The sequence below is a fragment of the Hyalella azteca genome, unplaced genomic scaffold (genome assembly GCF_000764305.2).
Source record: "Hyalella azteca isolate HAZT.00-mixed unplaced genomic scaffold, Hazt_2.0.2 contig4183, whole genome shotgun sequence".
NCBI classification, from domain to species: Eukaryota; Metazoa; Arthropoda; class Malacostraca; order Amphipoda; family Hyalellidae; genus Hyalella; species Hyalella azteca.
The window spans coordinates 13,996-35,438 of NW_025934407.1; the positions used below are offsets into that span (position 1 = coordinate 13,996).

Here is a 21,443-nt window from a genome sequence, read left to right on the forward strand (position 1 = left end):
AACAACATAAAATTGGTAGTTACTGCCCATGGCAAATGTGTCCTTAGCAAAGCATGTTGCAGCATGGGATCTTGGTTTGCCCACCATTGCATTGCAATATTAGTGGCTACAAAATGAGATAAGCTAGCCAATGGGTTGAGTCTTGAGCAGGTTAGTTTATTTCTTGGTGCTGCTTGTGGGCATCACTTGGTAGCCATTGATTGTGGCAATTTCTGCTTGGCCTTGGGTTGATACTTGGGTCCTTAATCCAAGGATACTTGGGTCCTTGAACAAACACTAAGCACGTCTGTTAACTTGGGGATCTTGAGGTCTTGAGGTATGGCAGGCTAAATTGGCATGGTATGTAAACAAAGACTGCTAACTTGTTGCCCTGTTAACATGGCATGACCGGATAAAGTTGAGACTGATTACACATGACTTTATATGCAAGCCAATTTTGTAGCATTTTATTTGTCTATAATAAATATGTAAGTTTGCTTAGTATTTCTTTGTGGGTGTGCTTGAAACATTGCTTATATGTAAGGATTTTCCAATATTGCATTATTACGTGCTAGACTTGCTCTGTTGTGCACCCTATTTAAGTATTATTCCTGCCACTGCAGTAATACTAATTGGTAAATGTAGTTGTGAAAGATATTCACGAGGATTAATGTATTTATGATGGTTGCAGAAGTGGCAATCTACTCTTTAGTGCAAGAGCCGCAGGCGCTGGAGGAATGAACAAATGTACAGGGAGAATGAGAGGAAAAAAGATGAGTGTTTTATGTGTGTTGTGGGTGTGAAGAAAACTGGGGTATCTGAATGTTGGATGTGTGGCAAGATTAGAGAAAGAGGTAATGATAAGGGTGATTCTGAATGAAAAGAGTGAGAGTTATATTTTGAAAGAACTGGTGGATTAGAAAAATTACAAAAAAATATTAGAATAGAGTTTGATGTTTCTCATAGAATGGATTTAACACTTATGTACTTCTGTTCAACAGAAAACTACTGCAAACCCATGCTTATCAGCCCGTGGTTACATGCATTAAGATATTTTAAATACTATCTTTGATTTGCTGCACTGCAGCCATGAGTAGCACCCTCAAGTCAGAGGTTAGTGAGCAAGATGGTGATGGTGCTTACGACAAAGGTTCCTCAGACCGATATTCCCGTAGCAGAAGCCTTTCAGGTTGTCGCAGCCCTAGAGATCCTCAGCTCCATCGTAGCCCCAACAGCGACCGACGTAGCTACTCCCCGAACCGAGGTTCTTCCCCAGGAGAACCACGTAGAGGTTCTTCACCTGGGGAACCGCGAAGAGGTTCTCCCTCAGCCCGACGCTTCATCCGCCCTGTGTCTGGTAACTACGGCAATGCCGGGGGAAATAACAACCCTAGGACTCCAACAATTGATGTGCTCAGCAAATATCCTATGACTTGTCACTTCTGGAAAAACAATTCCTGCATCAAAGGCGCTGAGAAGTGCAGCTATATTCATGGCTTCGTGTGCCGCGATGATCCCAATTGCAGGAAGGGCAACGCCTGCAGAGATGTTCATGTCAAGCTGCAGAGATACCAGAAGGTAAGGTGCTTACTTGTTCTTACTCATGCCATTGCAGAAGTAAAAACTGATAGTCACAAGTTTTTGTTGCAATTTGTTACTGTACGGTCAAAATATGATTAGTTTTGATCAGATGTTCTCTGGTTATATTTTGTGTTATTTGTATGAAAACCACGCTGCCCCTGATTCTCAGCTTGTTGACGTACAAAAACAAAGCAGGAGTAGGTGGATGGCTTTTTCATTTATGGTACGATATTAATCTACAATTTACATACGTACCCTAACGTCCCATGTTACTTGTTACGGTTTAGGTAATACTCCTAAAAATAATAGATATCATGGGGCACTTTACTCACTTTCTGCGTGTATTTTGCCTGCAGACCCACTTTCGGGACCAGAGGAGCCGTGTGTTCGACAAGCCAGCGTACGGCGCATACCGACGCGATGATGCTGGTTACGGCAGGCCTGGCCGTGGAGGGCGAGGCAATTTCCAGAACCGCAGATTCCAGAACCACAGAGACGATCGCCGGTCCTTCCAGAGCTTTGACCAACGTCGGTCTAGGGACCGCGAATCCTGGAACGACCAAAGGCGAGGCGATGAGGACCGACGTAGCCGTGGGCGGTACCGAAGTCGGTCCTTGTCTCGTGAAGGCCGCAGACTTCGCAGTCGCTCGCCTTCTTACCACGACGACAATGACCGCCATGTGTCTAGGTCTAGAAGTCGTTCTCTTTCTCATGATGACAAAAGATATTCTTCACCCTTAATAGACGAAGAAGAAAGGAACAAAAGCTACAATAGTTCATCGAGGTCGCCTCCAAGGCGTAGCCTCAGTGTCGAAAAAGACAAAAAATCAAGGTCGGGTAAACGTCGTCGCAGGAGTCGAAGCCGAAGCCGCAGCCGAGACTCGGGAAAATCTTCTGAACGGAGCTCCGGTGACGACTTCAAGCTGCACTCTCTCCTGGAGGGGGGACCTATAAAAAACAAACCAGACCTCGCGGTACCAAAAACAAAAGAAACCCTCGCCACAATGGACCCTGAGAAAGGTTAGCGTAGTTATCAATCTAATCCTACTACTAAGTTAATCTGGAATATACTTGACGCATATACAAATGACTTATATCTCTTATCGTGATTTTTAAAAGGTGGGTATGTACCTCTGGTATCCGTACAATGTTCATTTGATATCTTGCCATGTTTATTGTGTAAAATCATGCCACTTCTCCTCGCAGTTGATGGAGACAACATAAAAGCTTTTTATTTTCTTGTCTTGATTTAGTAAAGCGTACTGCCTTGCGAGAAGCCTTTAGGAGTGCGTTTCTACTACCTACATGTGGGTGGGTAGCTACAACTAATGTAGATCACACGCCACTTCACTAATAGTAGATTTGAAGGGATTGATTCTACCTGCATCTCACTTGTATGATTTTATGGAGATTGCGTGGCATCATCATTATTTAGATAATAATTTATTTGGCTGATACCATATGAGTTCATATCTGACGATATCCGTGCATGCCTGCCCTTGATTATTTGATGGAAATATTGTTCTATTCTACAGCAACAGAGCAAGAATTTACCGCAAAGTTCATCGCTGCTTCAATTCTTCAGTTTCACTGCAAAAACATGCAGTTTCTTCGTGATACAAAACGCCGTTTTCAATGTCTGCTTCAACAACCAATTACTTGCACTGTACCTCTTCTAACAGGACTTTGATGGGAAAAATCGAAATACCCTCTTAAAAAAACAAAAACATCTTAAAAATGGTTGAATCTACGTCCCGGAAAACGATATTCGGGGGTTTTTGATTGCTGCTGCGTCGTGGAAAGGTTCTGCATTGGATTAGAGCTTGCCGCTCTTGAGTCATATGTTTGAGATCTGTTACTGCTTTTGTTGAATGGAAATTAGTTGTTTTGCCGAGTCATGCTCGTGCTGTGATATATAATAATTAATTTATGTTCACAGCGGCCAGTCTGCTGAAGGAGGACATGGAGTTGAGTGAAGGAACTATCGACAAGCTCATGGATACAATCAAGGCTAAAAATAAGGACGCTGAGGCTAAGACCAAACCTGCGGACGCGGACCGCATCAGCTTCCAGCATCCGTCACCTCCGCGGGACGGGGAGAGAAGGTCATTTTAGTTGCTAAATTATCTTATCTTTTGTCTTGTGATAATTTAAATAAATTATGAGATAATTTAAATCCCAATAATTACATCTATTGGGATTTTAAGTTTTTGTCGTGATAGTTAAATAAATTAATTTATTAGTTTCTGAATTACTGCTAAATTATCTTATCTTTTGTCTTGTAATAATTTAAACAATTTATGAGGTAGTTTAAATCCCAATAATTATATCTATTTGGAATTCGAATTTTTGTCGTAATGGTGAATTAAATAAATATATTAGTTTGTGAAACGTCTTGGGTTTAGGTATTTTAGACTTGATAATTTTCTGCATACAATGTTTATTAATCATGCATGGTTTAGAAAGAATGGTCGGGGTTCTGAAATAAATTGGGTATTGAAATATTAGTGATAACAATTACTTCGATATTCCTTTGGTTTCATAATTTTATTGAGAATAATTACCTATTTAGATAATTCGTTGGTGAAATTTTAGTCGCAATAATTTCATGTGCCTATATGTATACACTACTGATATATTTTTGGTTTTGGTATTTCAATCTTGATAATTTTAAATATACATACCGTACCACGGTGTTTAGACTTGGGTTATGTGAATTGTACATTTTTTCGGTCGTCTCAGTTTCTGAAATGTCTTGGGTTTCGACAATTCATTGACAATAATTGCATGTACAAGGGTTTAAATTTTAAACAAAATAGGGAAATACCTGAAAAATCCACAAATTATTTTTTAGTTTGGTGTAGGTCAATCTTTTGCGGCGATTACAGCCTCAATTTTCCGAGGTATTGATTAATACAAATTGTGAATTGTTTCCAAAAGAATTTTAACCAATTATTCAGTTGAAATACCCTCCAGCTATTTTAAAGACGATGGTAGCGGGAAACGACTTCTGACTTGCATCTCTAAAATCGACTGTAGAAGCTCGATAATATTCAGGTCCGGTGATTGTGGTGGCCAAATGAGATGCTCAACTTTATTAGAATGTTCCTCATGCCATTTTGTAGCAATTCCAGCTGTTGGATCGGAGCATATCATCTTGAAAGATGGCGTGTTTCCCTCCGGAAACAGTGCTTGAACCATTAATGATCTTGGTCGTCCGAAATTCCTAAATAGTCTCTGCTGTTGAATCTTCCATAAATAAAAATCATTGATCCATCGAATTCACAAGAAATGGCACCCTAGATCATTACAGAATAATACTGATCCCCGCCATGTTTTACGATTGGAAGGACGCCGTTAGGATTAAATGATTCTTTTGGCTGTCTCTAAACGTAAACTCGGCAAGATGTTGGAAATAAGGTTATCGATGTTTTTGATTTTTCAAAGAAAATCACCTTTTTCTATTGCTCGAGGGACTAATTCTGGAGGTTTTTACACCACTCTAAACGCTTTGAAGCATTTGTATCTGAAACGAGAGGTTTGCTAATTGCAGCTCTTCCATAGAATCCAGATCTGTGCAGCTCTCGACGGACAGTCTTCATGGAAACTGGGTTCTGTAGGTGTTCAGTGAGGTCTGCTGTAATTTTAACAGCCGCGGTCTTTCGATTGTTCCTCACAATTCGATTTAGGTACCGACGGTCTCTCTCAGACAACTTCGACTTTTGTCCAGACCTGCGCTTTGCTGAGGACGTTTTTCCTTCTCTTTCAAATGCAGTCATTACTTTTGAGATACTATCTCTAGAAACGTCAAGCATTCGGGAAGTTTCTTTCACACTAGCAACTGCCCTTTGGGCACCAACAATTCGTCTTCTTTGAAAGTCACAGAGGTTTGCCACTGATAGGTTAAGTTATAGACTCAAAATTACTAAAAAATATCTGTGTATGGATAAAATATTAATTAGCAGCAACAATAAACAATAAAACATATAAAATATGTCACGTTTTAATTGTTTATAACATGTTCAGAAATTTCGATATCAAAATGTCGGTTGTATTCCTTATTTTATCCAACTCCTTGTATGTATGGTATTGGTTTCTGAAATTATTTATGCTGTCGTGGGCCTGGTGTTGGTGTTGCTTCAAACTGGAAATTATAATACACAGGTTTTACTCATGCTTTTGTGAGGGCATTTTTAGATTTTAGATCTAAAATTTAATAATTTTCAATTATTAATAATTTTAATTTTAAAATAATTTCTAGAAATTGGAGTACATTTCATAGTTGAGTTTGATGATAGCTCGTTCACACCCCTTCACTTCCCCCCTCCCCCTGTTACCCTTCTCCCTCTTCCCCCTTTTCCTCCCTCCCCCATTCCCCCGCTGTTGTCCCTTTACGTAAATTAACTCCATTGTATTGCAGGGCCCCGTTGTTCCCCATCTCGGTGGCCCCAATGGCGCCTCCTCACCGTAAAGTCCCCCTCAAGGAGAGTGAGGGTCATGCCCCCCCTGGGGGGATGGAGGGTCCCGGGAAGGGGCTATGGACCCCCGCGATGGACCGACCCTCTTACGACCCCAGGGTCACCGGGGTCGCTCTCTCGAGATGGGAGATCGAGACGCCCTTCCTGCACCGGTGAGTCGAGACGCCATTTGGGGTCCATTAATAGAAGACTTTAGGACAACATTGAAGTATTTTAGAATTAATGTCACTTGAATGCTTAAATCGCAAATTAACTAAAAATTTAAAAGCAAAGAATAGTAGTCCACAAAGTATTTTAAAGTATTTAAAGTCTTTTTGAATTTTTTATTTTAAAGTATTTTACGGCCAAACATGGAGAATTTTACAGCCTTTAATGTGGTGTTTGAGGACCAATATTAATGTATTTTGGGCCATTAATTTGGTATTTTAGGGCCATTAATTTGGTATTTTAAAGCCATAATTTCGTATTTTAGGGCCATTAATTTGGTATTATATATATATATATATATATTAAGGATCTATTTTACCCAGCAGGGATGAGGATGACGGCAGAAGGGATGTGGGGCGCAGGCCCCCAGGAGGCTCCCCCTCCAGGTCCGGCCTCAACACGGAGCTGGACAGCCTCTTCTCCAGCACCTTCGACTCCAGGTGCTCCCTTAACAATCTTTGATTCTGATTTTTTTTCAGAGAATTTCTCTGAATTTCTGTTGTATTACAGTAAATCTTTAGTTCATTTATGAATTTTTGATTAATTTCAGTGCACACCAGCCATCTGCTTGCACCAAATTACAATGCTTGTATGAATATTCGATGAGTTTGTATGGATGCCCAGTGGTTACAGTTCAGTGGTTACAGATTCTTTTACAGAATCTGTAATCCCTGGAGCCATACTTTCAAAATTCGCTAAGTAAACGTAAGTACTTACGTTCTATTTTCTTGTCTACGATTGGTGGATTTTGCTTGAAAGGCCGCCAATGATTGGCTGATGAACTTACGATCACTTAACTTTTTTTGAAAGTATAGGCCCAGAGTACCAGGATTGGCGCAGAGAGGTGCGGGTTCAATCCCAGCTCTGGGCGCCAGTGACGGGTCAGAATCGGCGAGGAGGCCGGGCGGTTAGCCATAAAAAAAATTGAAGCAGTGAGTGGCGAGTTCGATCCCGCAGTAAGCTGTGGATGTTGTGCGATGTTAAGAATAGGCGACGGGCCAACGGGCTAATAAACGCTGAAACCGCCATATTTTTATTATTATATTAATACCTTAATTCTTAACATTCTAAGAGTGGTGTTTTGTGTGCAGAACGAAGCCTGCCAACGCCCGACGCGTTTCTCCTGATGTCAGCGACTCGACAGCGGCAGACGTCAAGCAAACCCAGCAGGTAGGTGCGGGTCTCTATTCTTATTTTGTGTCTATATTATTTATATAAAGCTTGAAAACCTGAAGCAAAAGAATGAATGACATAACAAATAAAATGAAAAAGCACTGATAGTTTATGTGATGTCATAAGAGATCACGAATAGTTTATGGGTTGATTTCCCAGTCTCATCATTTTGCTGTGTACTTCCCATATATAAACTTAGTTGAAGCACTGATTCAGGAAGTTCACTTTAATGTTTTTTCGCCTTGCTTTGCTCATTTCATTCAAGTTTAATGATTGTGCTTAACTTTTTTATTTATTGCACTAGTAAATTTGTTCGTTTTTTCCAAAGAAGATTGAAAAGTTAAAATGTAAATGAATGAATCTTTTCAGGATCCCACAGTGCGCAAGCGCGCCCATTCAGAGTCAAGCGAATCAAGTTCTTCTGATGGGAGCGAAGAAGAGGAGAAAACTCCTGCTCCTGAACGAGACGTGGAACAGCTGGATGCAGAGTCAAGGAAGGCCCTCATTGGCAAGAAAACCTCCATACTGAAGAACATGGAGATGTTGATAGAGCAGAAGCAGCGTCTCGACGCCCAGAAGGATGACCTAACCCGCTTCCACCGTGGTAGCAATGAGGACCTACAGGGAATCTTGTCGGAGAACGCGCTTCTGATCCAAGAGATCACAAAGCAGGAGCAGAATATGCGTGCTATCTTGAAAGAGATTAACGAGTCCCTTGAGGCAGCAACAGTAAAAGAACCTGACGATGGTTCGTCGTTAAAGAACAAGTCCAAGAAATCCAAGAAGAAAACTCGCAAGAAGCGCAAGAAAGAGAAGCGATCCAAAGACCCCGGCACTTCGCCCGCGTCTGAGAAGAAGGTAGCAAAAACTAAAGGAAAGTCAAGCAAGGAGAAATCAAAGGAGTTAGAGGATGAAGTGGGTGAAGAAGAACAAGAAGAACAAAATGAAGACAAAGCACATCATGAAGATGAACCTCTGCAGAAAAGCCCTGTGGTGGCCCCTAGGTACTGGGATATTGTGAAGCCTCTCTCCTTGACGGCGGCTGAAGAGATCTCTGACGTTGATGGCCTCGATGAGACCGAGCAGACCACGAGACGAGACGACCACTACGATGGCAGTCCAAGACCCGATCATCGTCGTGGCCGTGATGACCGGCGTCATAGCCGTGACGACCGTCACAGGCCTGAGTCTGACGAGGAATATCGTGGAGGGGACAACGACAGGCGAGGCAGACACAGGGACAGTCAGCGATTTTTCGACTCCCGGGGCGATCACTGGAAGGATGACGCGCAGCGTGGGGAGGCTCGGGGTGAAGACTATCGTATGCGGTCGAGGGGAGGTTACCATCCCGTGGGCATGGAAAACTCGGGATTCCCTCGAGACGTTGCAAGGGACGCGCGCATGCGCAGCAGGGATGATTTTGTGCCTCAGCAAGAATTTGACTCTCGCAAAGGGCAAGGCCGACGAAAGGAGTCCGATGACCGAGAAATGAGGAGGCCCGATTACTGGGAAGTTAATGACAGAGACGAGGACACTCGGCCGTCCTTGCGGCGCTCTTACAGCCGCGAAAAGACTGGTGGGGACGTAGAACCAAAACGTCCTAGGACCGAGTACCACGAAGAAGGTAAGCGTGACGAAGAACCTGCAGCAGGCAGGTCTTCCTCTTCCCGCGGTGCTCTTAGAAGTCGCTTTGATAACGAAGCTCGCAAGACGTCAAGCGATCTTAACAAGATGCCCCAGGACAACGAAGTAACTCCACCGCGCCAACTCTCCCGGTCTGCAATAGGAAGCTTGGAAGTTCTTTCCACTGAAGCCGCGAAGTACAAAGCGTCAACTGAGGACGTCAAAGAAGAACCCAAAGCTCTAGAAGCGCCGCCCTTCATCGATCAAGGCATGCATTGGTGCGAGCTTTGCGGAATCTTCTGTGACTCCCTTGAGCTTTTCATCGAACATCTGCGAGGATCTGCCCACCTTGCCAATCTGCAGGTAAATGATTCTATCAGTTGCAGTTGGTCAAAATGAGAACATTACTATCAACTGCGTTATAAAATAAGTCGTAACAAAGCCATCTTTGTGAATTTTCATATATGTAAGCAATTTTTAGCCAGACCTATAGACAGTCTGTCCTCTTGCAGAAGACGGATGCACACCTTAATGAACCTCCTACGCCTGCAGCAGAGGAGCAACTTCAGGCATCATTCACACGCCCTCTTGTGGGTGGGTATTGTAGGCGTCAATTTTCTTATATGGAACTTGCCAACTAACTGCGTCAGTTAGTATCTTAGTTGGATGGATGGAACTAACGTCATGTTGCGTCAAGTATCTTAGACGACATATTGATTTGTTGTTGTGTTAGTGCAGCAGTGGTGGGTAGCTGTTGTAGTTTGATGCTGGCGCTAATATTGCCGTGCTGTGTGCAGGGGTGGAGTTCATACAGTCAGCCATCACGCTGTGGTGCTCGCTGTGCGGTGTCTACGTCAGCTCAGCAGCACAGGATCATCTGCACAGCGTCGCTCATATCGCAGCCTGCGAGGTAAAGCATCTTTATTTAGATTGATATGAAAATTGATGTGAATTCATTCAATAATCGTCTATAGTCCATCACAATTATTTCAGTGACAAATGGTAGCTCATGTCTCAAAACATGCTTGCATCCGAATACCAGTTCAATGCATTTTTTTCTGCCTCAGGAACACGTGCAGTCACACCCGCTGTACGAGTCGAGTTTCTTGAAGGCCAAGATGAACGCCTACGCAAAATTCATGATGAGTCAAAGTCAGGCTATGAAAACCGAGCCCCCGACTCAGGACCGGCTGGTCGACTCTAAGCCAGAGCCTCCCGTAGAACACGAAGCCCCCATCACGCCTCGGCCCCCAAACATCAAAACTGAAGCCAAGGAACCTGTTCCTGCAAAGCTCAACGAGGTTCGTGAACCTGTCGCAAGTCCTCGTGAAAACTCTAACCGACGGGCTGGGAAATACAAAGCCCCTGAGGATACAAGAGCCTCGGGTCGGTCAGATCGCCGGGACTCTGCTCGGTCAGACCACAAGTCAGCAGATAAATTCGCTCCCAAAGGCCGCCACTATCGGTCACACCGAGAAGAAGAAGATGCCTCTTACAGTCGTTCTAAAGTAAGTGGGAGCGTGAAGGGCAGGAATGACAGCAGGAGTAGCCGTTGGTCCAATGACGCCCACGAAGACAAGGCTGGCAGTGACGCAGCGGCTCGTCAGAATCAGCAGAGCATCAGGGTTGTCGCGCGAGCGTTCGGGGCGCAGCCAAAAACGGAAGACGAAGTCGCGGAAAACTATCCGAAAAGCAAGAAAGATTCTGCCAAGGTGGCTAAGAAACCTGCGGAGCTCAGCGTCACGGAGCTCGTTGCTTCGAAGCTTGACGAGAACGAGAAAATTCTTGAAGAGCTGAAGAAAAAAGTTGCTCCTCGGATTAGGGAGAAGAGGGAGGCGCAAACCATGAGAGAGGAAGAAGAGGCGCGCATGCGTGAAAAAGAAGAGAGAGAAGCCAGGGAGAAACTGGAAGAGAAGCTCGACCAGTTTGCTAAGAAAGGTCCAGTTGTGGAAGAGAAAAAGAACCACTCGCGATTTCCGCTCATTGGCAAGATGCCCTTTTTCAAAAGCAAGCCTATGAAATCTGTGTCAGGAAAAGTTAACAAGGACAGCGACTTCAGCGATAAAGATGACAAGGAACGCCGGGAGCAAAGCACAGTGGGTCCCGCGAACACTGCAATGCAGGATATCCAGGACCCCAAATATGTCCGCGCTGTCTCCGAGACGACGGACAGCACGAGCAGCTCGCCTCGCGAGACTAACTTAGATCACAACGGCGTGAAGTCGGCCGCGGTTACTGCTCCGCAGTCCCCGACCTCACGTGATGTGCCTAGCGTCCCCAGCAAGCAAGGGTCTGGTGTTCAGAACCAACTGCTGAAGGTGCTCGCTATGAACAAGCAACGCATTCCCTTGCCTGATGGGAAACCGGTAGCTATTTCTGTGCAAAGCAAACCTGTGGTAGAAATAGTGACACCTGCAGAGGTGGTTCGGCCACCGTCTTTCATGACCCCTCCACCTTCTACCCCTGACCTTATCACCTCCTACTCGGCATCGAGCTACCAGAGCCCTTCTGTGACATGCGTGGCGAATATGACACCCCCGTTCGTGATGACTATTCCGCCTCCTACACCCACGCTCCCTATGCCTGCCTTGCCGCCCCCTATAGTATCTTTAGTCCCGCCTCCCGCGCCTATGAGGCCCGTGCATTACAGCAGCCCCGCCCCATCACCAGCCCGGGCCATGCAGCTTGGGCTGCCCGATTATTCGGCGCTTGTAAATCGTCCTCCGCCCCCACCAGAAAATCCATCCCGTGAAGAAGCTGCCACTCCCCCACCTCCAGGCACTGAAGTATCTGACGACGAAGAACCTTTCCCCGACCCTGGTCCTGACCAGCACCACCTCGAAGAGCGCGTCAACAATGACGAAGACGTAGTTCCCAAGGTACCCCAGCAACCGCCAGACACCGACGAGCCTAAACGTGACTCGTCAACCTCCAGTGCGAGACGAGGCCGAATAGTTCCTGTTGGTGACGAGGCTGAAGACGACCTTTTGCCTCCCGGTATCGATGCTTCGGACTTTGACCACACGTCCCCAGAAAAGACATCGTCAACCGACTTCGGCCTCCGGAACGATGGCTCTGAAATGATCGCGCTGTCCATTCCCACTAAAGCGCAAATCGATATCAGGCTTGCTGAGGCTGGCCAATAATTGGAATGTATAATTCCGTTGCTGCAAACCTATCCCAATGACCAGTAACTGAAAATGTTCTAGTTTATTTCATATATGATTGTGAATAAAGCTCATATTTGGTTCTAATGTTGACTAGTTTTCAGCTGATGCAGTTCTTTGGAATCTTGCTTTTTTCTTGATCAAAGAAATTGTCTTAAATTTTTGGATGACTGTTAAATTCAGGAAGAACATTGGTTTGACATTGCTTGTATTCTAGGAAGTTCTTATGTATGCGTGGTAGCACTGCGGCAGTAGTTAGCTATTAAATGATTCATGTATTAGTGTCATGCAATTACACTCAGAAATGTATCGTCCTGTCTTCTTGGATGAAATTGCGTTTAATATGCATGCAGGAATTCAGGCTTACTACAGTTGTGCACTTCTCGTTGTAGTCTTGCACTGTGATGTATTTTTGGCCCAGTCATTATGATGCCTCTATTGCACTGGCATAACGTCAGCATGTCACTGGCATAATGATGTCAGCATGTCACTGGTATAATGATGACATCATGGCACTGGCATAATGATGTCAGCATGTCACTGGCATAATGATGCCATCATGGCACTGGCAAATAATGTATATATAGCACTGGCATATTGATGTTATCGTAGCAGTGGCATTATGATGTCACTATTACCCATGCGTTATTGTCCGCTGAGACTCTAGCTTTCTTGGTGTGGCGTTCACGGAACGCACGCTTGTTGCTATTCAGGAATTAGAGGAGTTAAAATATTCCGTTGTAATTGAATCGGAAGTATCGTAATTAACGAGTCATTGCAATGGTTTCTGAGGTGACGATGGAGGTCATAGGTCGTGGGAATGTAGCCACATGGTCTGGGACGATGTAGTGCACCGCTATTTGGACAAATTCTCTCTCATTTCGAGTGTACCCTCAAAAAAGCCTTTAGTGGCTGCGACCATTTTTTTTGTGCCATTTTTTTTGTTGATATGCTACTTTACCCCACCAGAAATCTTAATTATTTAAAGTAAACTTTGATAATTCCTGTTGTTGGTCGACTAAAGACAGCTAAGACTCGCCTAAATATTGGAGTATTTTACAACATTGGAAATCTTGTTAGGTAAATGTGATGGGCTAATTTCGCTGCTTTCTTCTATATTTCGTGCCCTGGGATCCAGATGAAGATGGTGATTGGAACTGCTACGATGACCGTAAGTTCTACGATAACTGCAAGTTCTAATGGGCATTGTAACTTCTACAATGAGCGTAGTATCTACAGTTCGTGTATTTGGCCTGAGTTGCGTTAACAACATAAATTGTTCGTCGTTCTATTGTGTTTCATTAACCTGACCATCGTCCCGCCAACTAACCTGAACCTGCAATGTCAACCTCAACCTGCAAAGCTAACTTGAACCTGCAAGGTCAACCTGAACCTGCAAAGCTAACTTGAACCTGCAAGGTCAACCTGAACCTGCAAAGCTAACTTGAACCTGCAAGACATTGGGTGCGTGTACGTGTATTGTATGCGTGTACGTGCATTGGGTGCGTGTACGTGCATTGGGTGCGTGTACGTGCATTGGGTGCGTGTACGTGCATTATGTGCGTGTACGTGTATTGTATGCGTGTACGTGCATTATGTGCGTTTTCATACAATGTGTACGAATGCGTGCAATCGCTGGTAGGACTTACAGTTTTCGTAACCACAACTGGAAATCATCCCGATCATATGCTCCATTTCCATATTAATAATTACATTATATATCCTATGTATTATAGAATACTATTTTGTATATTAAACGAGTATAAATTATATATTGTTATACATATAACAAAGTTCCAACTCATCGTCGCAATGCAGCCGCTGCCGTGGCTGCTGCTCGCCGCTGCCGTCGTCGGTGAGCAATCTCCATTATTTCTATTTATTTTATATTATTTCATTATTAATTAGCATCATTATATTTCTTCGATATCATTATAACCTATCAACAACAATGGTAGGTTGTTAATTTAGTTTTAAATATTTTTGATAATTTCAAGTATATATGAATTAAATGGTATATATAGTTTTAATTGTTTGTTTATTTTATTAATGTTTGATTAAATTAATTTGTCGAGGCCTGGAAGGATGCGCGCGACAGGCCGACGTGTCGACCCCCGCCCCGCCCCCCGTCGTGGAAGGTGAGCAGCAATGCTGCATGCTGCACGTGCTGCATGCTGCTGCACACACGTGCTGCATGCTGCTGCACACACGTGCTGCATGCTGCTGCACACACGTGCTGCATGCTGCTGCACACACGTGCTGCACGCTGCTGCACTAATATGCAGCACGCTGCACGCACAAATGCCGAACAGAGTGTCTCTGTCTGGGCACAGAGCCTCGCTTGTCTCTGCGTAGTCAACATTAGCATTACTGCATTCCTTCGTTGCCCTCCATAAACCTTCCCAATCTCCATTACTCTCCAATGACCTGCATGCTCCATTATCCTCTCTTAACCATACCAGTTATCCTTCAATGGCTTTGCTGCTGTCGGCGCTTCGATTTTGTTAGTGCAACTCTTTAGTGATGTATTAAGCAGTTTTAATATAATATTATGAATAATAATGATAATAATAATATTGTGCAACATACATTAATGGCCCAAATAATTGAGGGTAATTACCATCACACTGGATGCTAAGTTTCTTTGTAATTAATCAATTGTTATTAGTCCATTTTTATTTTGCCAGTTTTTCTGATGATTGATGGACGAGTATTACTGATGTTTCTGGTACCATTCATGCTTGGCTAGAATACGTTTTTAATTATTAATGTACTTGCCATGGTAATTTTGTCACTATTACAATTTCTGTAATGGTGAAGTAATTGTTACTACCATTGCAGTTACCATGAACATTGCTGTTATTATCAGGTTACCAGCATTACCATTACTCTTATTATGACCATTTCTGTTATACGCAAGTTAGTTGTTATTCATCCACCAATAATGTCATCATTACTGTTATCACCATCACTGTTATCACCATCACTGTTATCACCATCACTGTTATCGCCATCACTGTTCCCACCGTCACTGTTATCGCCATCACTGTTCTCACCGTCACTGTTATCACCATCACTGTCATCACCATCACTGTCATCACCATCACTGTTATCACCATCACTGTCATCACCATCACTGTCATCACCATCACTCTTATCACCATCACTGTTATCACCATCACTGTTCTCACCATCACTGTCATCACCATCACTGTTATCACCATCACTGTCATCACCATCACTGTTATCACCATTACTGTTATCACCATCACTGTGTTATCACCATCACTGTTATCACCATCACTGTTATCCTCAACCCTCCCCCTCAGAGGTGCTGACGGCTGACGTTGCTGGGCGTCAGGAGAACGCCTGGTCGTCAGGGGCGCGCATAGACTGTGAGTACACAACACTAAGAGAAATGTATGGGTCACATTGTCCAAATAATTGCATACTTTCTGCACGCAAACTGGGTCGGGATGACCTACACAAGGACGAAAGTTCGATTTAGGCTAATATTTGCTTTAAATTAGTTAACCATCGTCGTAAGTTCTGTGATCACCGTATCCAGACTTCCCATTCTAAATATTTTAGTTTTTTTATTAATTTTTTATTTTATTATATATTTTTATTTTTTTAATTCTTCTGCGATGTAGCAAATCTGTGCACGAAACATCTCTCAGGTTTCAAATTGAGACAACGGTCAGGATGCTTTCAAAAAAAGTTTTTGCTTATTGGATAAAATCTAGTTCATGAAGTCTTGCTAAAAAATATCCTGATAAGATATTTTTATAATAGTCTCTTGATTAATTTTTCTTAAATCACCAAGTGTCGGCTCTCTTAAATAATTTTTTTTACCAGGGGGCCACGTGGCTCCCGGCGGAAGCAACAGTGCCAGCAATCGTGGCACCACCAGCATCACTACTAGTGGCAGTAGTGGAAACAGTGGCAGTAGAGGCACTAGTGGCAGTGGTGGCACTAGTGGCAGTGGTGGCAATAGTGGCAGTGTTAGTGGCATTACCCCGCAACCGGTGTCACGCAGTGAGCTCCGTGACCTCTCCGAAGAGCTCTTCAGGCTCGACGTGAACGCCGTGGGCAGCTTGGTGACTTTGGCTCCTCAGGGGCGGACCTCCTCAGCCAGCGACGTCGATAACGCCCCTAACAAGTCTGCTGTTTTCTCTTCACAGTTTTTTTAGTATTTTTTTTCTAGAAAGCTTATTTTCTTTACTTAATTTTCCTGTATAATTTTTTGATTAATTTATTTTTATGCATTGTTTTTTATTATATTTAAATGTAGATAATTATTCTATAATTTGAATTCTTTTTTATTTATTACTTATGACTACTTTCCGTTAATACCTCACTTAATTTTTTAAAGATTTGGCCTCAGATGAGTGATTCTTTACAAAATTGGAATAATTCTTTGATAATTTAAAATAATATTTGAGCAGTAATTTCTTCTATATGAGATTAAGAAATTTCTCCCATCCCCCTCACCCAGACTGTTTTGAGGCGCGTCGCCCCAGGTAATCACCCACCCCCAGGCTCCCATTATAAACTACTGTCATTATTTACCACTACCACTGTAAACAACTGACACTATGCGCCACTATCAGTTTTTACAACTACCATTATATAGACCACCATAAACCTTCCCCCGCCCAGACTGTTAACAAGTGTGTCGCCCGATATTGTCACCCACCCTCAGGCTTTCACTTCAAAATACCACTATAAACCACTACCTTTTTGAACAACTACCATTATGTAGACCACCATAAACCTGCCCCCACCAGACTGTTTGCAAGCGTGTCTCCCGAGATTGTCACCCACCCTCAGGCTTCTACTTGAAACTACCACTTTGAACAACCACTATAAACCTTCCCCCGCCCAGACTGTTAACAAGTGTATCGCCCGATATTGTCACCCACCCTCAGGCTCCCACTTCAAACTATCACTATAAACCACTACCACTTTGAACAACTACCATAAAAACTTTCCCCACCAGACTGTTTGCAAGCGTGTCCCCCCGGGCGTTCTCTGGTCCCACGTACGAGCGTCTGTTGGCGCTGCTGGACCACTACGAGGCGACCGTCACTGTCGCTGAGAGGGACACGCCTCAGGAGCGACAGGAACAGAACGCCTTCCTAGACGCCATCATGAGCACCAGCATCATGGCCAGGACACAGGACTTCCTCAGGGCTAAAGGTAACCGGGACTATCTTAGGGCCGTAAGTAACCGGGACGGTCGTAGAGCCGTAGGTAACCGGGACAATCTTAGGGCCGTAGGTAACCGGGACGATCTTAGGGCCGTAGGTAACCGGGACAATCTTGGGGTCGTAAGTAACCGGGACGATCTTAGGGCCGTAGATAACCGGGACAATCTTAGGGCCGTAGGTAACCGGGACAATCTTAGGGTCGTAGGTAACCGGGACGATCTTAGGGCCGTAGGTAACCGGGACGATCTTAGAGCCGTAGGCAACCGGGACAATCTTAGGGCCGTAGGTAACCACGACAATCTTAGGGTCGTAAGTAACCGGGACTATCTTAGGGCCATAGGTAACCGGGACTGTCTTAGGGCCGTAGGTAACCGGGACTATCTTAGGGCCATAGGTAACCGGGACTGTCTTAAGGCCGTAAGTAACCGGGAGTATCTTAGGGCCATAGGTAACCGGGACTGTCTTAGGGCCGTAGGTAACCGGGACTATCTTATGGCCATAGGTAACCGGGACTGTCTAAGGTCCGTAGGTAACCGGGACTACCTATTGAGTGATGGTAACCTGGTTTTCTCAAAAGTTTGAAGCAGACAAGAACCTCTCAGGGGATTAAGAATTTTTGTCGGGACTTCGGATAAGCAGCTTTTCCAAGTTTAACCTTCTGCCTTTGGAATACATCTTGCGCCGTTAACGCCTATCACATCTACAATAACTATAAAAACCCTGTTAGCTTCTAACTGTAGCTAAAAGGGCTAAAACGCAGTTATGGGTAGGATCTTCCTGTAATGATCAAGTGATATTTGCTAATAATAATGAATGTCTGAGGGGTGAAATTTTGTTTTAAGGTTGAGTTATGGGTGCTGAAGTAAACAATCTGGATTGGCCGTTAGAAGAAAGATCATGGTTTATTCTACGGTTTTCCTCTCTACTGTGGCTTCCACGGTTTAATACGGTCATTCTACGGTCGATCACCTCATGATTGCTTCTACAACTGATCTTCTTACTTATTGTTCTACGGTTCTTCACCTTGCGGTTTCTTCTATTTCCAAATTGTATTTTACCACAAAGCTTAGGTATAACGACCTTATATTCCTTCTATTGTTTTTATCTGCTCGTTTCACTCAAGTCAAATACGTAGTAGTTAGTTTAGTTGCCACATGTTTACTAGCGCTAGTAAACATTTTAATTACGTAGTGAGCTAACATCCGCTTCATTCTCTGCTCTCCGAAACTTCAATATTTAGTTTCAGACTTGTGGTAACTGTCTAGTTATGACACCACTTTATTAGTACTCGAAGCACACTAAGGAAACATTACTTTGGCCATCTATCTATACACTCACTCGGGTACTAATCACTACCGAATTGCTTCTGTTCTAGTTACTACCCACTCAGATACCGCTATTTTATTTTAAGTAACAGCTTACTTTTGGTCAAGCAATAGCTTACCAAAAGCTTGGTACCCACATAGGTACCACTTATTTTGTACTATAAACCATATACTCGCGATTCACTGCATGTGGTTAAGTAACCCCACACTCACGCACAGCCATTTTTGATTTACTAACCCCCCATTCAACCGCTATAGAAATAGGCATGGGTAAGAACCAGGTTCAGTCACAAGTCAAGTACTATCATCACAGGCTTTATCAGCGGTTCGCTGAAGGATACGCTGAGGGAGATCTGGTTCACACCGTACTCCCGCAGCCGCAGGACGGTCGGTTCATCAGGCTTTGAACACGTCTTCGTAGGAGAGACCAAAAGCGGCGAAGTTTCCGGGTTCCACAATTGGATCAACTTCTACCGCCAGGAGCAGCTTGGAAAACTGGACTACTTCGGTCACATGCGGACTGTGGACCTGGGCGAGCAGGTATGATAATAATAGCAAATTAATTTGAATTTAATAGTTTATTATCGACCTTGTACATAGCCACTGGATCATGACCTCGGTTGTAAAAAGGCCGGATTACGAGACGCCTGGATGAAAATAAACTCGGAAACCAGGCTGTGCGGATCGTTACTCACTTGATAGCCTTTGAATTACAACAAAGATGATTTTAAAATCATTCAAATAAGATTTTAAACGAAAAATACCGCCTTGTTTTAACCAAGGACATGACATTGAGTAGCGCAGCTAAAATATTGATGTCTGAGGTTGAATATTCGGACACTTTGCCATATCGGAATTGGAGGCGCAATCAGTATGAGGCGTAGGCGGAATTTGCTACGGAAAAATGCGCTGATCTTAATCTTATCCTCAGGCTGACATTATCCTGCTCAAGTTCAAATGGGAGGATGAAACGAAGCCATTTGGTTCGATGTTCGTTGGAACGTCACCGGAGTTGGACATGGCGCTTTTCACCGTCTGCTTTTATGCCCGCCCGGGGCTAAACTGCCCCATCGAGCTGGCGGGCAATCGCCTCAACATAAAGACCTATCAACAGACCTACCGCGGCCACCAGTACATAGGCACGGCATTCCCTAATATTTAGGCCTCAACATCAAGAACTATCAACAGACCGACCGCGGCCACCAGTACATAGGCACGGCATTCCCTAATATTTAGGCCTCAACATCAAGAACTATCAACAGACCGACCGCGGCCACCAGTACATAGGCACGGCATTCCCTAATATTTAGGCCTCAACATCAAGAACTATCAACAGACTGACCGCGGCCACCAGTACATAGGCACGGCATTCCCTAATATCTAGGCCTCAACATAAAGACCTATCAACAGACCTAAAGCGGCCACCAGTACATAGGCACGGCATTCCCTAGTATCTAGGCCTCAACTTCAAGACCTATCAACAGACCTACCGCGGCCACCAGTACATAGGCACGGCATTCCCTAATATCTAGGCCTCAACATCAAGAACTACCAACACCAACATATTTACCGCGGCCTCCAGTACTACGTGGGCGTGGGCATTCTTAATAACTGGATCTCGACATAAAGATCTACCACGCTTATTTACAAATTTACACCATATTACATAACACTAAATCAAACATTGTCCGTTTGCATTCAAAGTACCAAAGTGATGAGCAATATCAACATCGACCAGGCTTGTTTTCAAAATATAGCCCCTAATAAATCTGGAACTGATGTTAAGTTTTCCCCTCAGTTTCAGTTACGTATTTTCTAACGTTAGAATCTTTCCTATGACTGTAATGAAGGTTTTCAAGGTTAAGTTGATAACCGGTTTCTGGTTATCGGATCTTAAGCTCAAATTTACCGCCGGTGCGTTGCATTTGGGTGGACAGGCACGGAAAAGTCTACTTGACAGATGTCCTTACGTCAAGTTTAGGACCTCATCGTCTACGGTCACGCTGATGTGCCACCTTTCGTCGTCCACTATCTTCAAGCCATACAATTCCATCACAAGATTCATAATTTTCTCAAACTTCAGCGTTCACTTAAAATCCAGTTTCAATATCATAAATAATGTTAATAAATAGTTCCGTTAATAAATTATATGAATTATAAAGAAAAATTTATTTTATTATCTATATGTTACTTGCGATGCAATAACATCATACCTATGTGTCAACACTAAATGTACCACTCGAAAGGATAATCAGGCACACAGCCCTAAATGTAAGATAGTATAATCAATTAAGAACAAGATTTTTTTATTGAACGAGAACATATGAACAAAGAAGTAAGGGTACGTACACAGTGAAAACCGGTTGCCAGAGTGCTGGTTACCTGCTGAGGCTGGCGCCTGAAACAAGCGCGAGAGGTTGTTCACAGTGGAAGCAGGAAACATGCTTGTGCATTCCCTATAACGATTGATAAAATCTCTCAATAATACGAATCATACAGTCAAAACTCATTATAAATGAATAAATCGCATGATAAATTCATCTTATAACCCGTCAAACTCTCTGAACCGCTGAAAAGCTGTTAAAAAAATTTTAAGAAGAAATTTGATCATGAGAAAAGCTGAGAATTTATCGAAGTCTTTACTGTCTGTTGAACCTGCACCATAAACATGTCCACATCACCTGCACCATAAACATG

General features: G+C 43.6%; 2 protein-coding genes across 4 annotated transcripts; both read left to right on the forward strand.

Moving 5' to 3' along the window:
- The first annotated feature begins 977 nt into the window (after positions 1 to 977).
- LOC108670219 (calponin homology domain-containing protein DDB_G0272472) lies at positions 978 to 13,497 on the forward strand. Of its 3 annotated transcripts, none has more exons than XM_018157677.1 (10): positions 978 to 1,557; positions 1,917 to 2,580; positions 3,500 to 3,665; positions 5,981 to 6,190; positions 6,569 to 6,685; positions 7,337 to 7,415; positions 7,788 to 9,404; positions 9,554 to 9,635; positions 9,839 to 9,951; positions 10,109 to 13,497. In XM_018157677.1, exons 1-10 carry the CDS (start codon positions 1,069 to 1,071, stop codon positions 12,185 to 12,187), a joined length of 5,616 nt encoding a protein of 1,871 aa, XP_018013166.1. In that variant the 5' UTR covers positions 978 to 1,068; the 3' UTR covers positions 12,188 to 13,497. The 3 variants fall into 3 exon arrangements, with proteins under 3 accessions (XP_018013166.1, XP_018013168.1, XP_018013170.1); XM_018157679.1 differs by having other exon boundaries at positions 6,572 to 6,685; XM_018157681.2 differs by lacking the exons at positions 978 to 1,557; positions 1,917 to 2,580 and adding an exon at positions 3,249 to 3,363.
- A 423-nt stretch (positions 13,498 to 13,920) lies between these two features.
- LOC108670220 (uridylate-specific endoribonuclease A) lies at positions 13,921 to 20,304 on the forward strand. The gene is made up of 7 exons (XM_018157682.2): positions 13,921 to 14,063; positions 14,284 to 14,346; positions 15,538 to 15,603; positions 16,067 to 16,370; positions 17,211 to 17,410; positions 19,060 to 19,286; positions 19,678 to 20,304. The coding sequence occupies exons 1-7, from the start codon at positions 13,934 to 13,936 to the stop codon at positions 19,906 to 19,908; spliced, it is 1,221 nt and encodes a 406-aa protein (XP_018013171.2). The 5' UTR covers positions 13,921 to 13,933; the 3' UTR covers positions 19,909 to 20,304.
- The last annotated feature ends 1,139 nt before the right edge of the window (positions 20,305 to 21,443 follow it).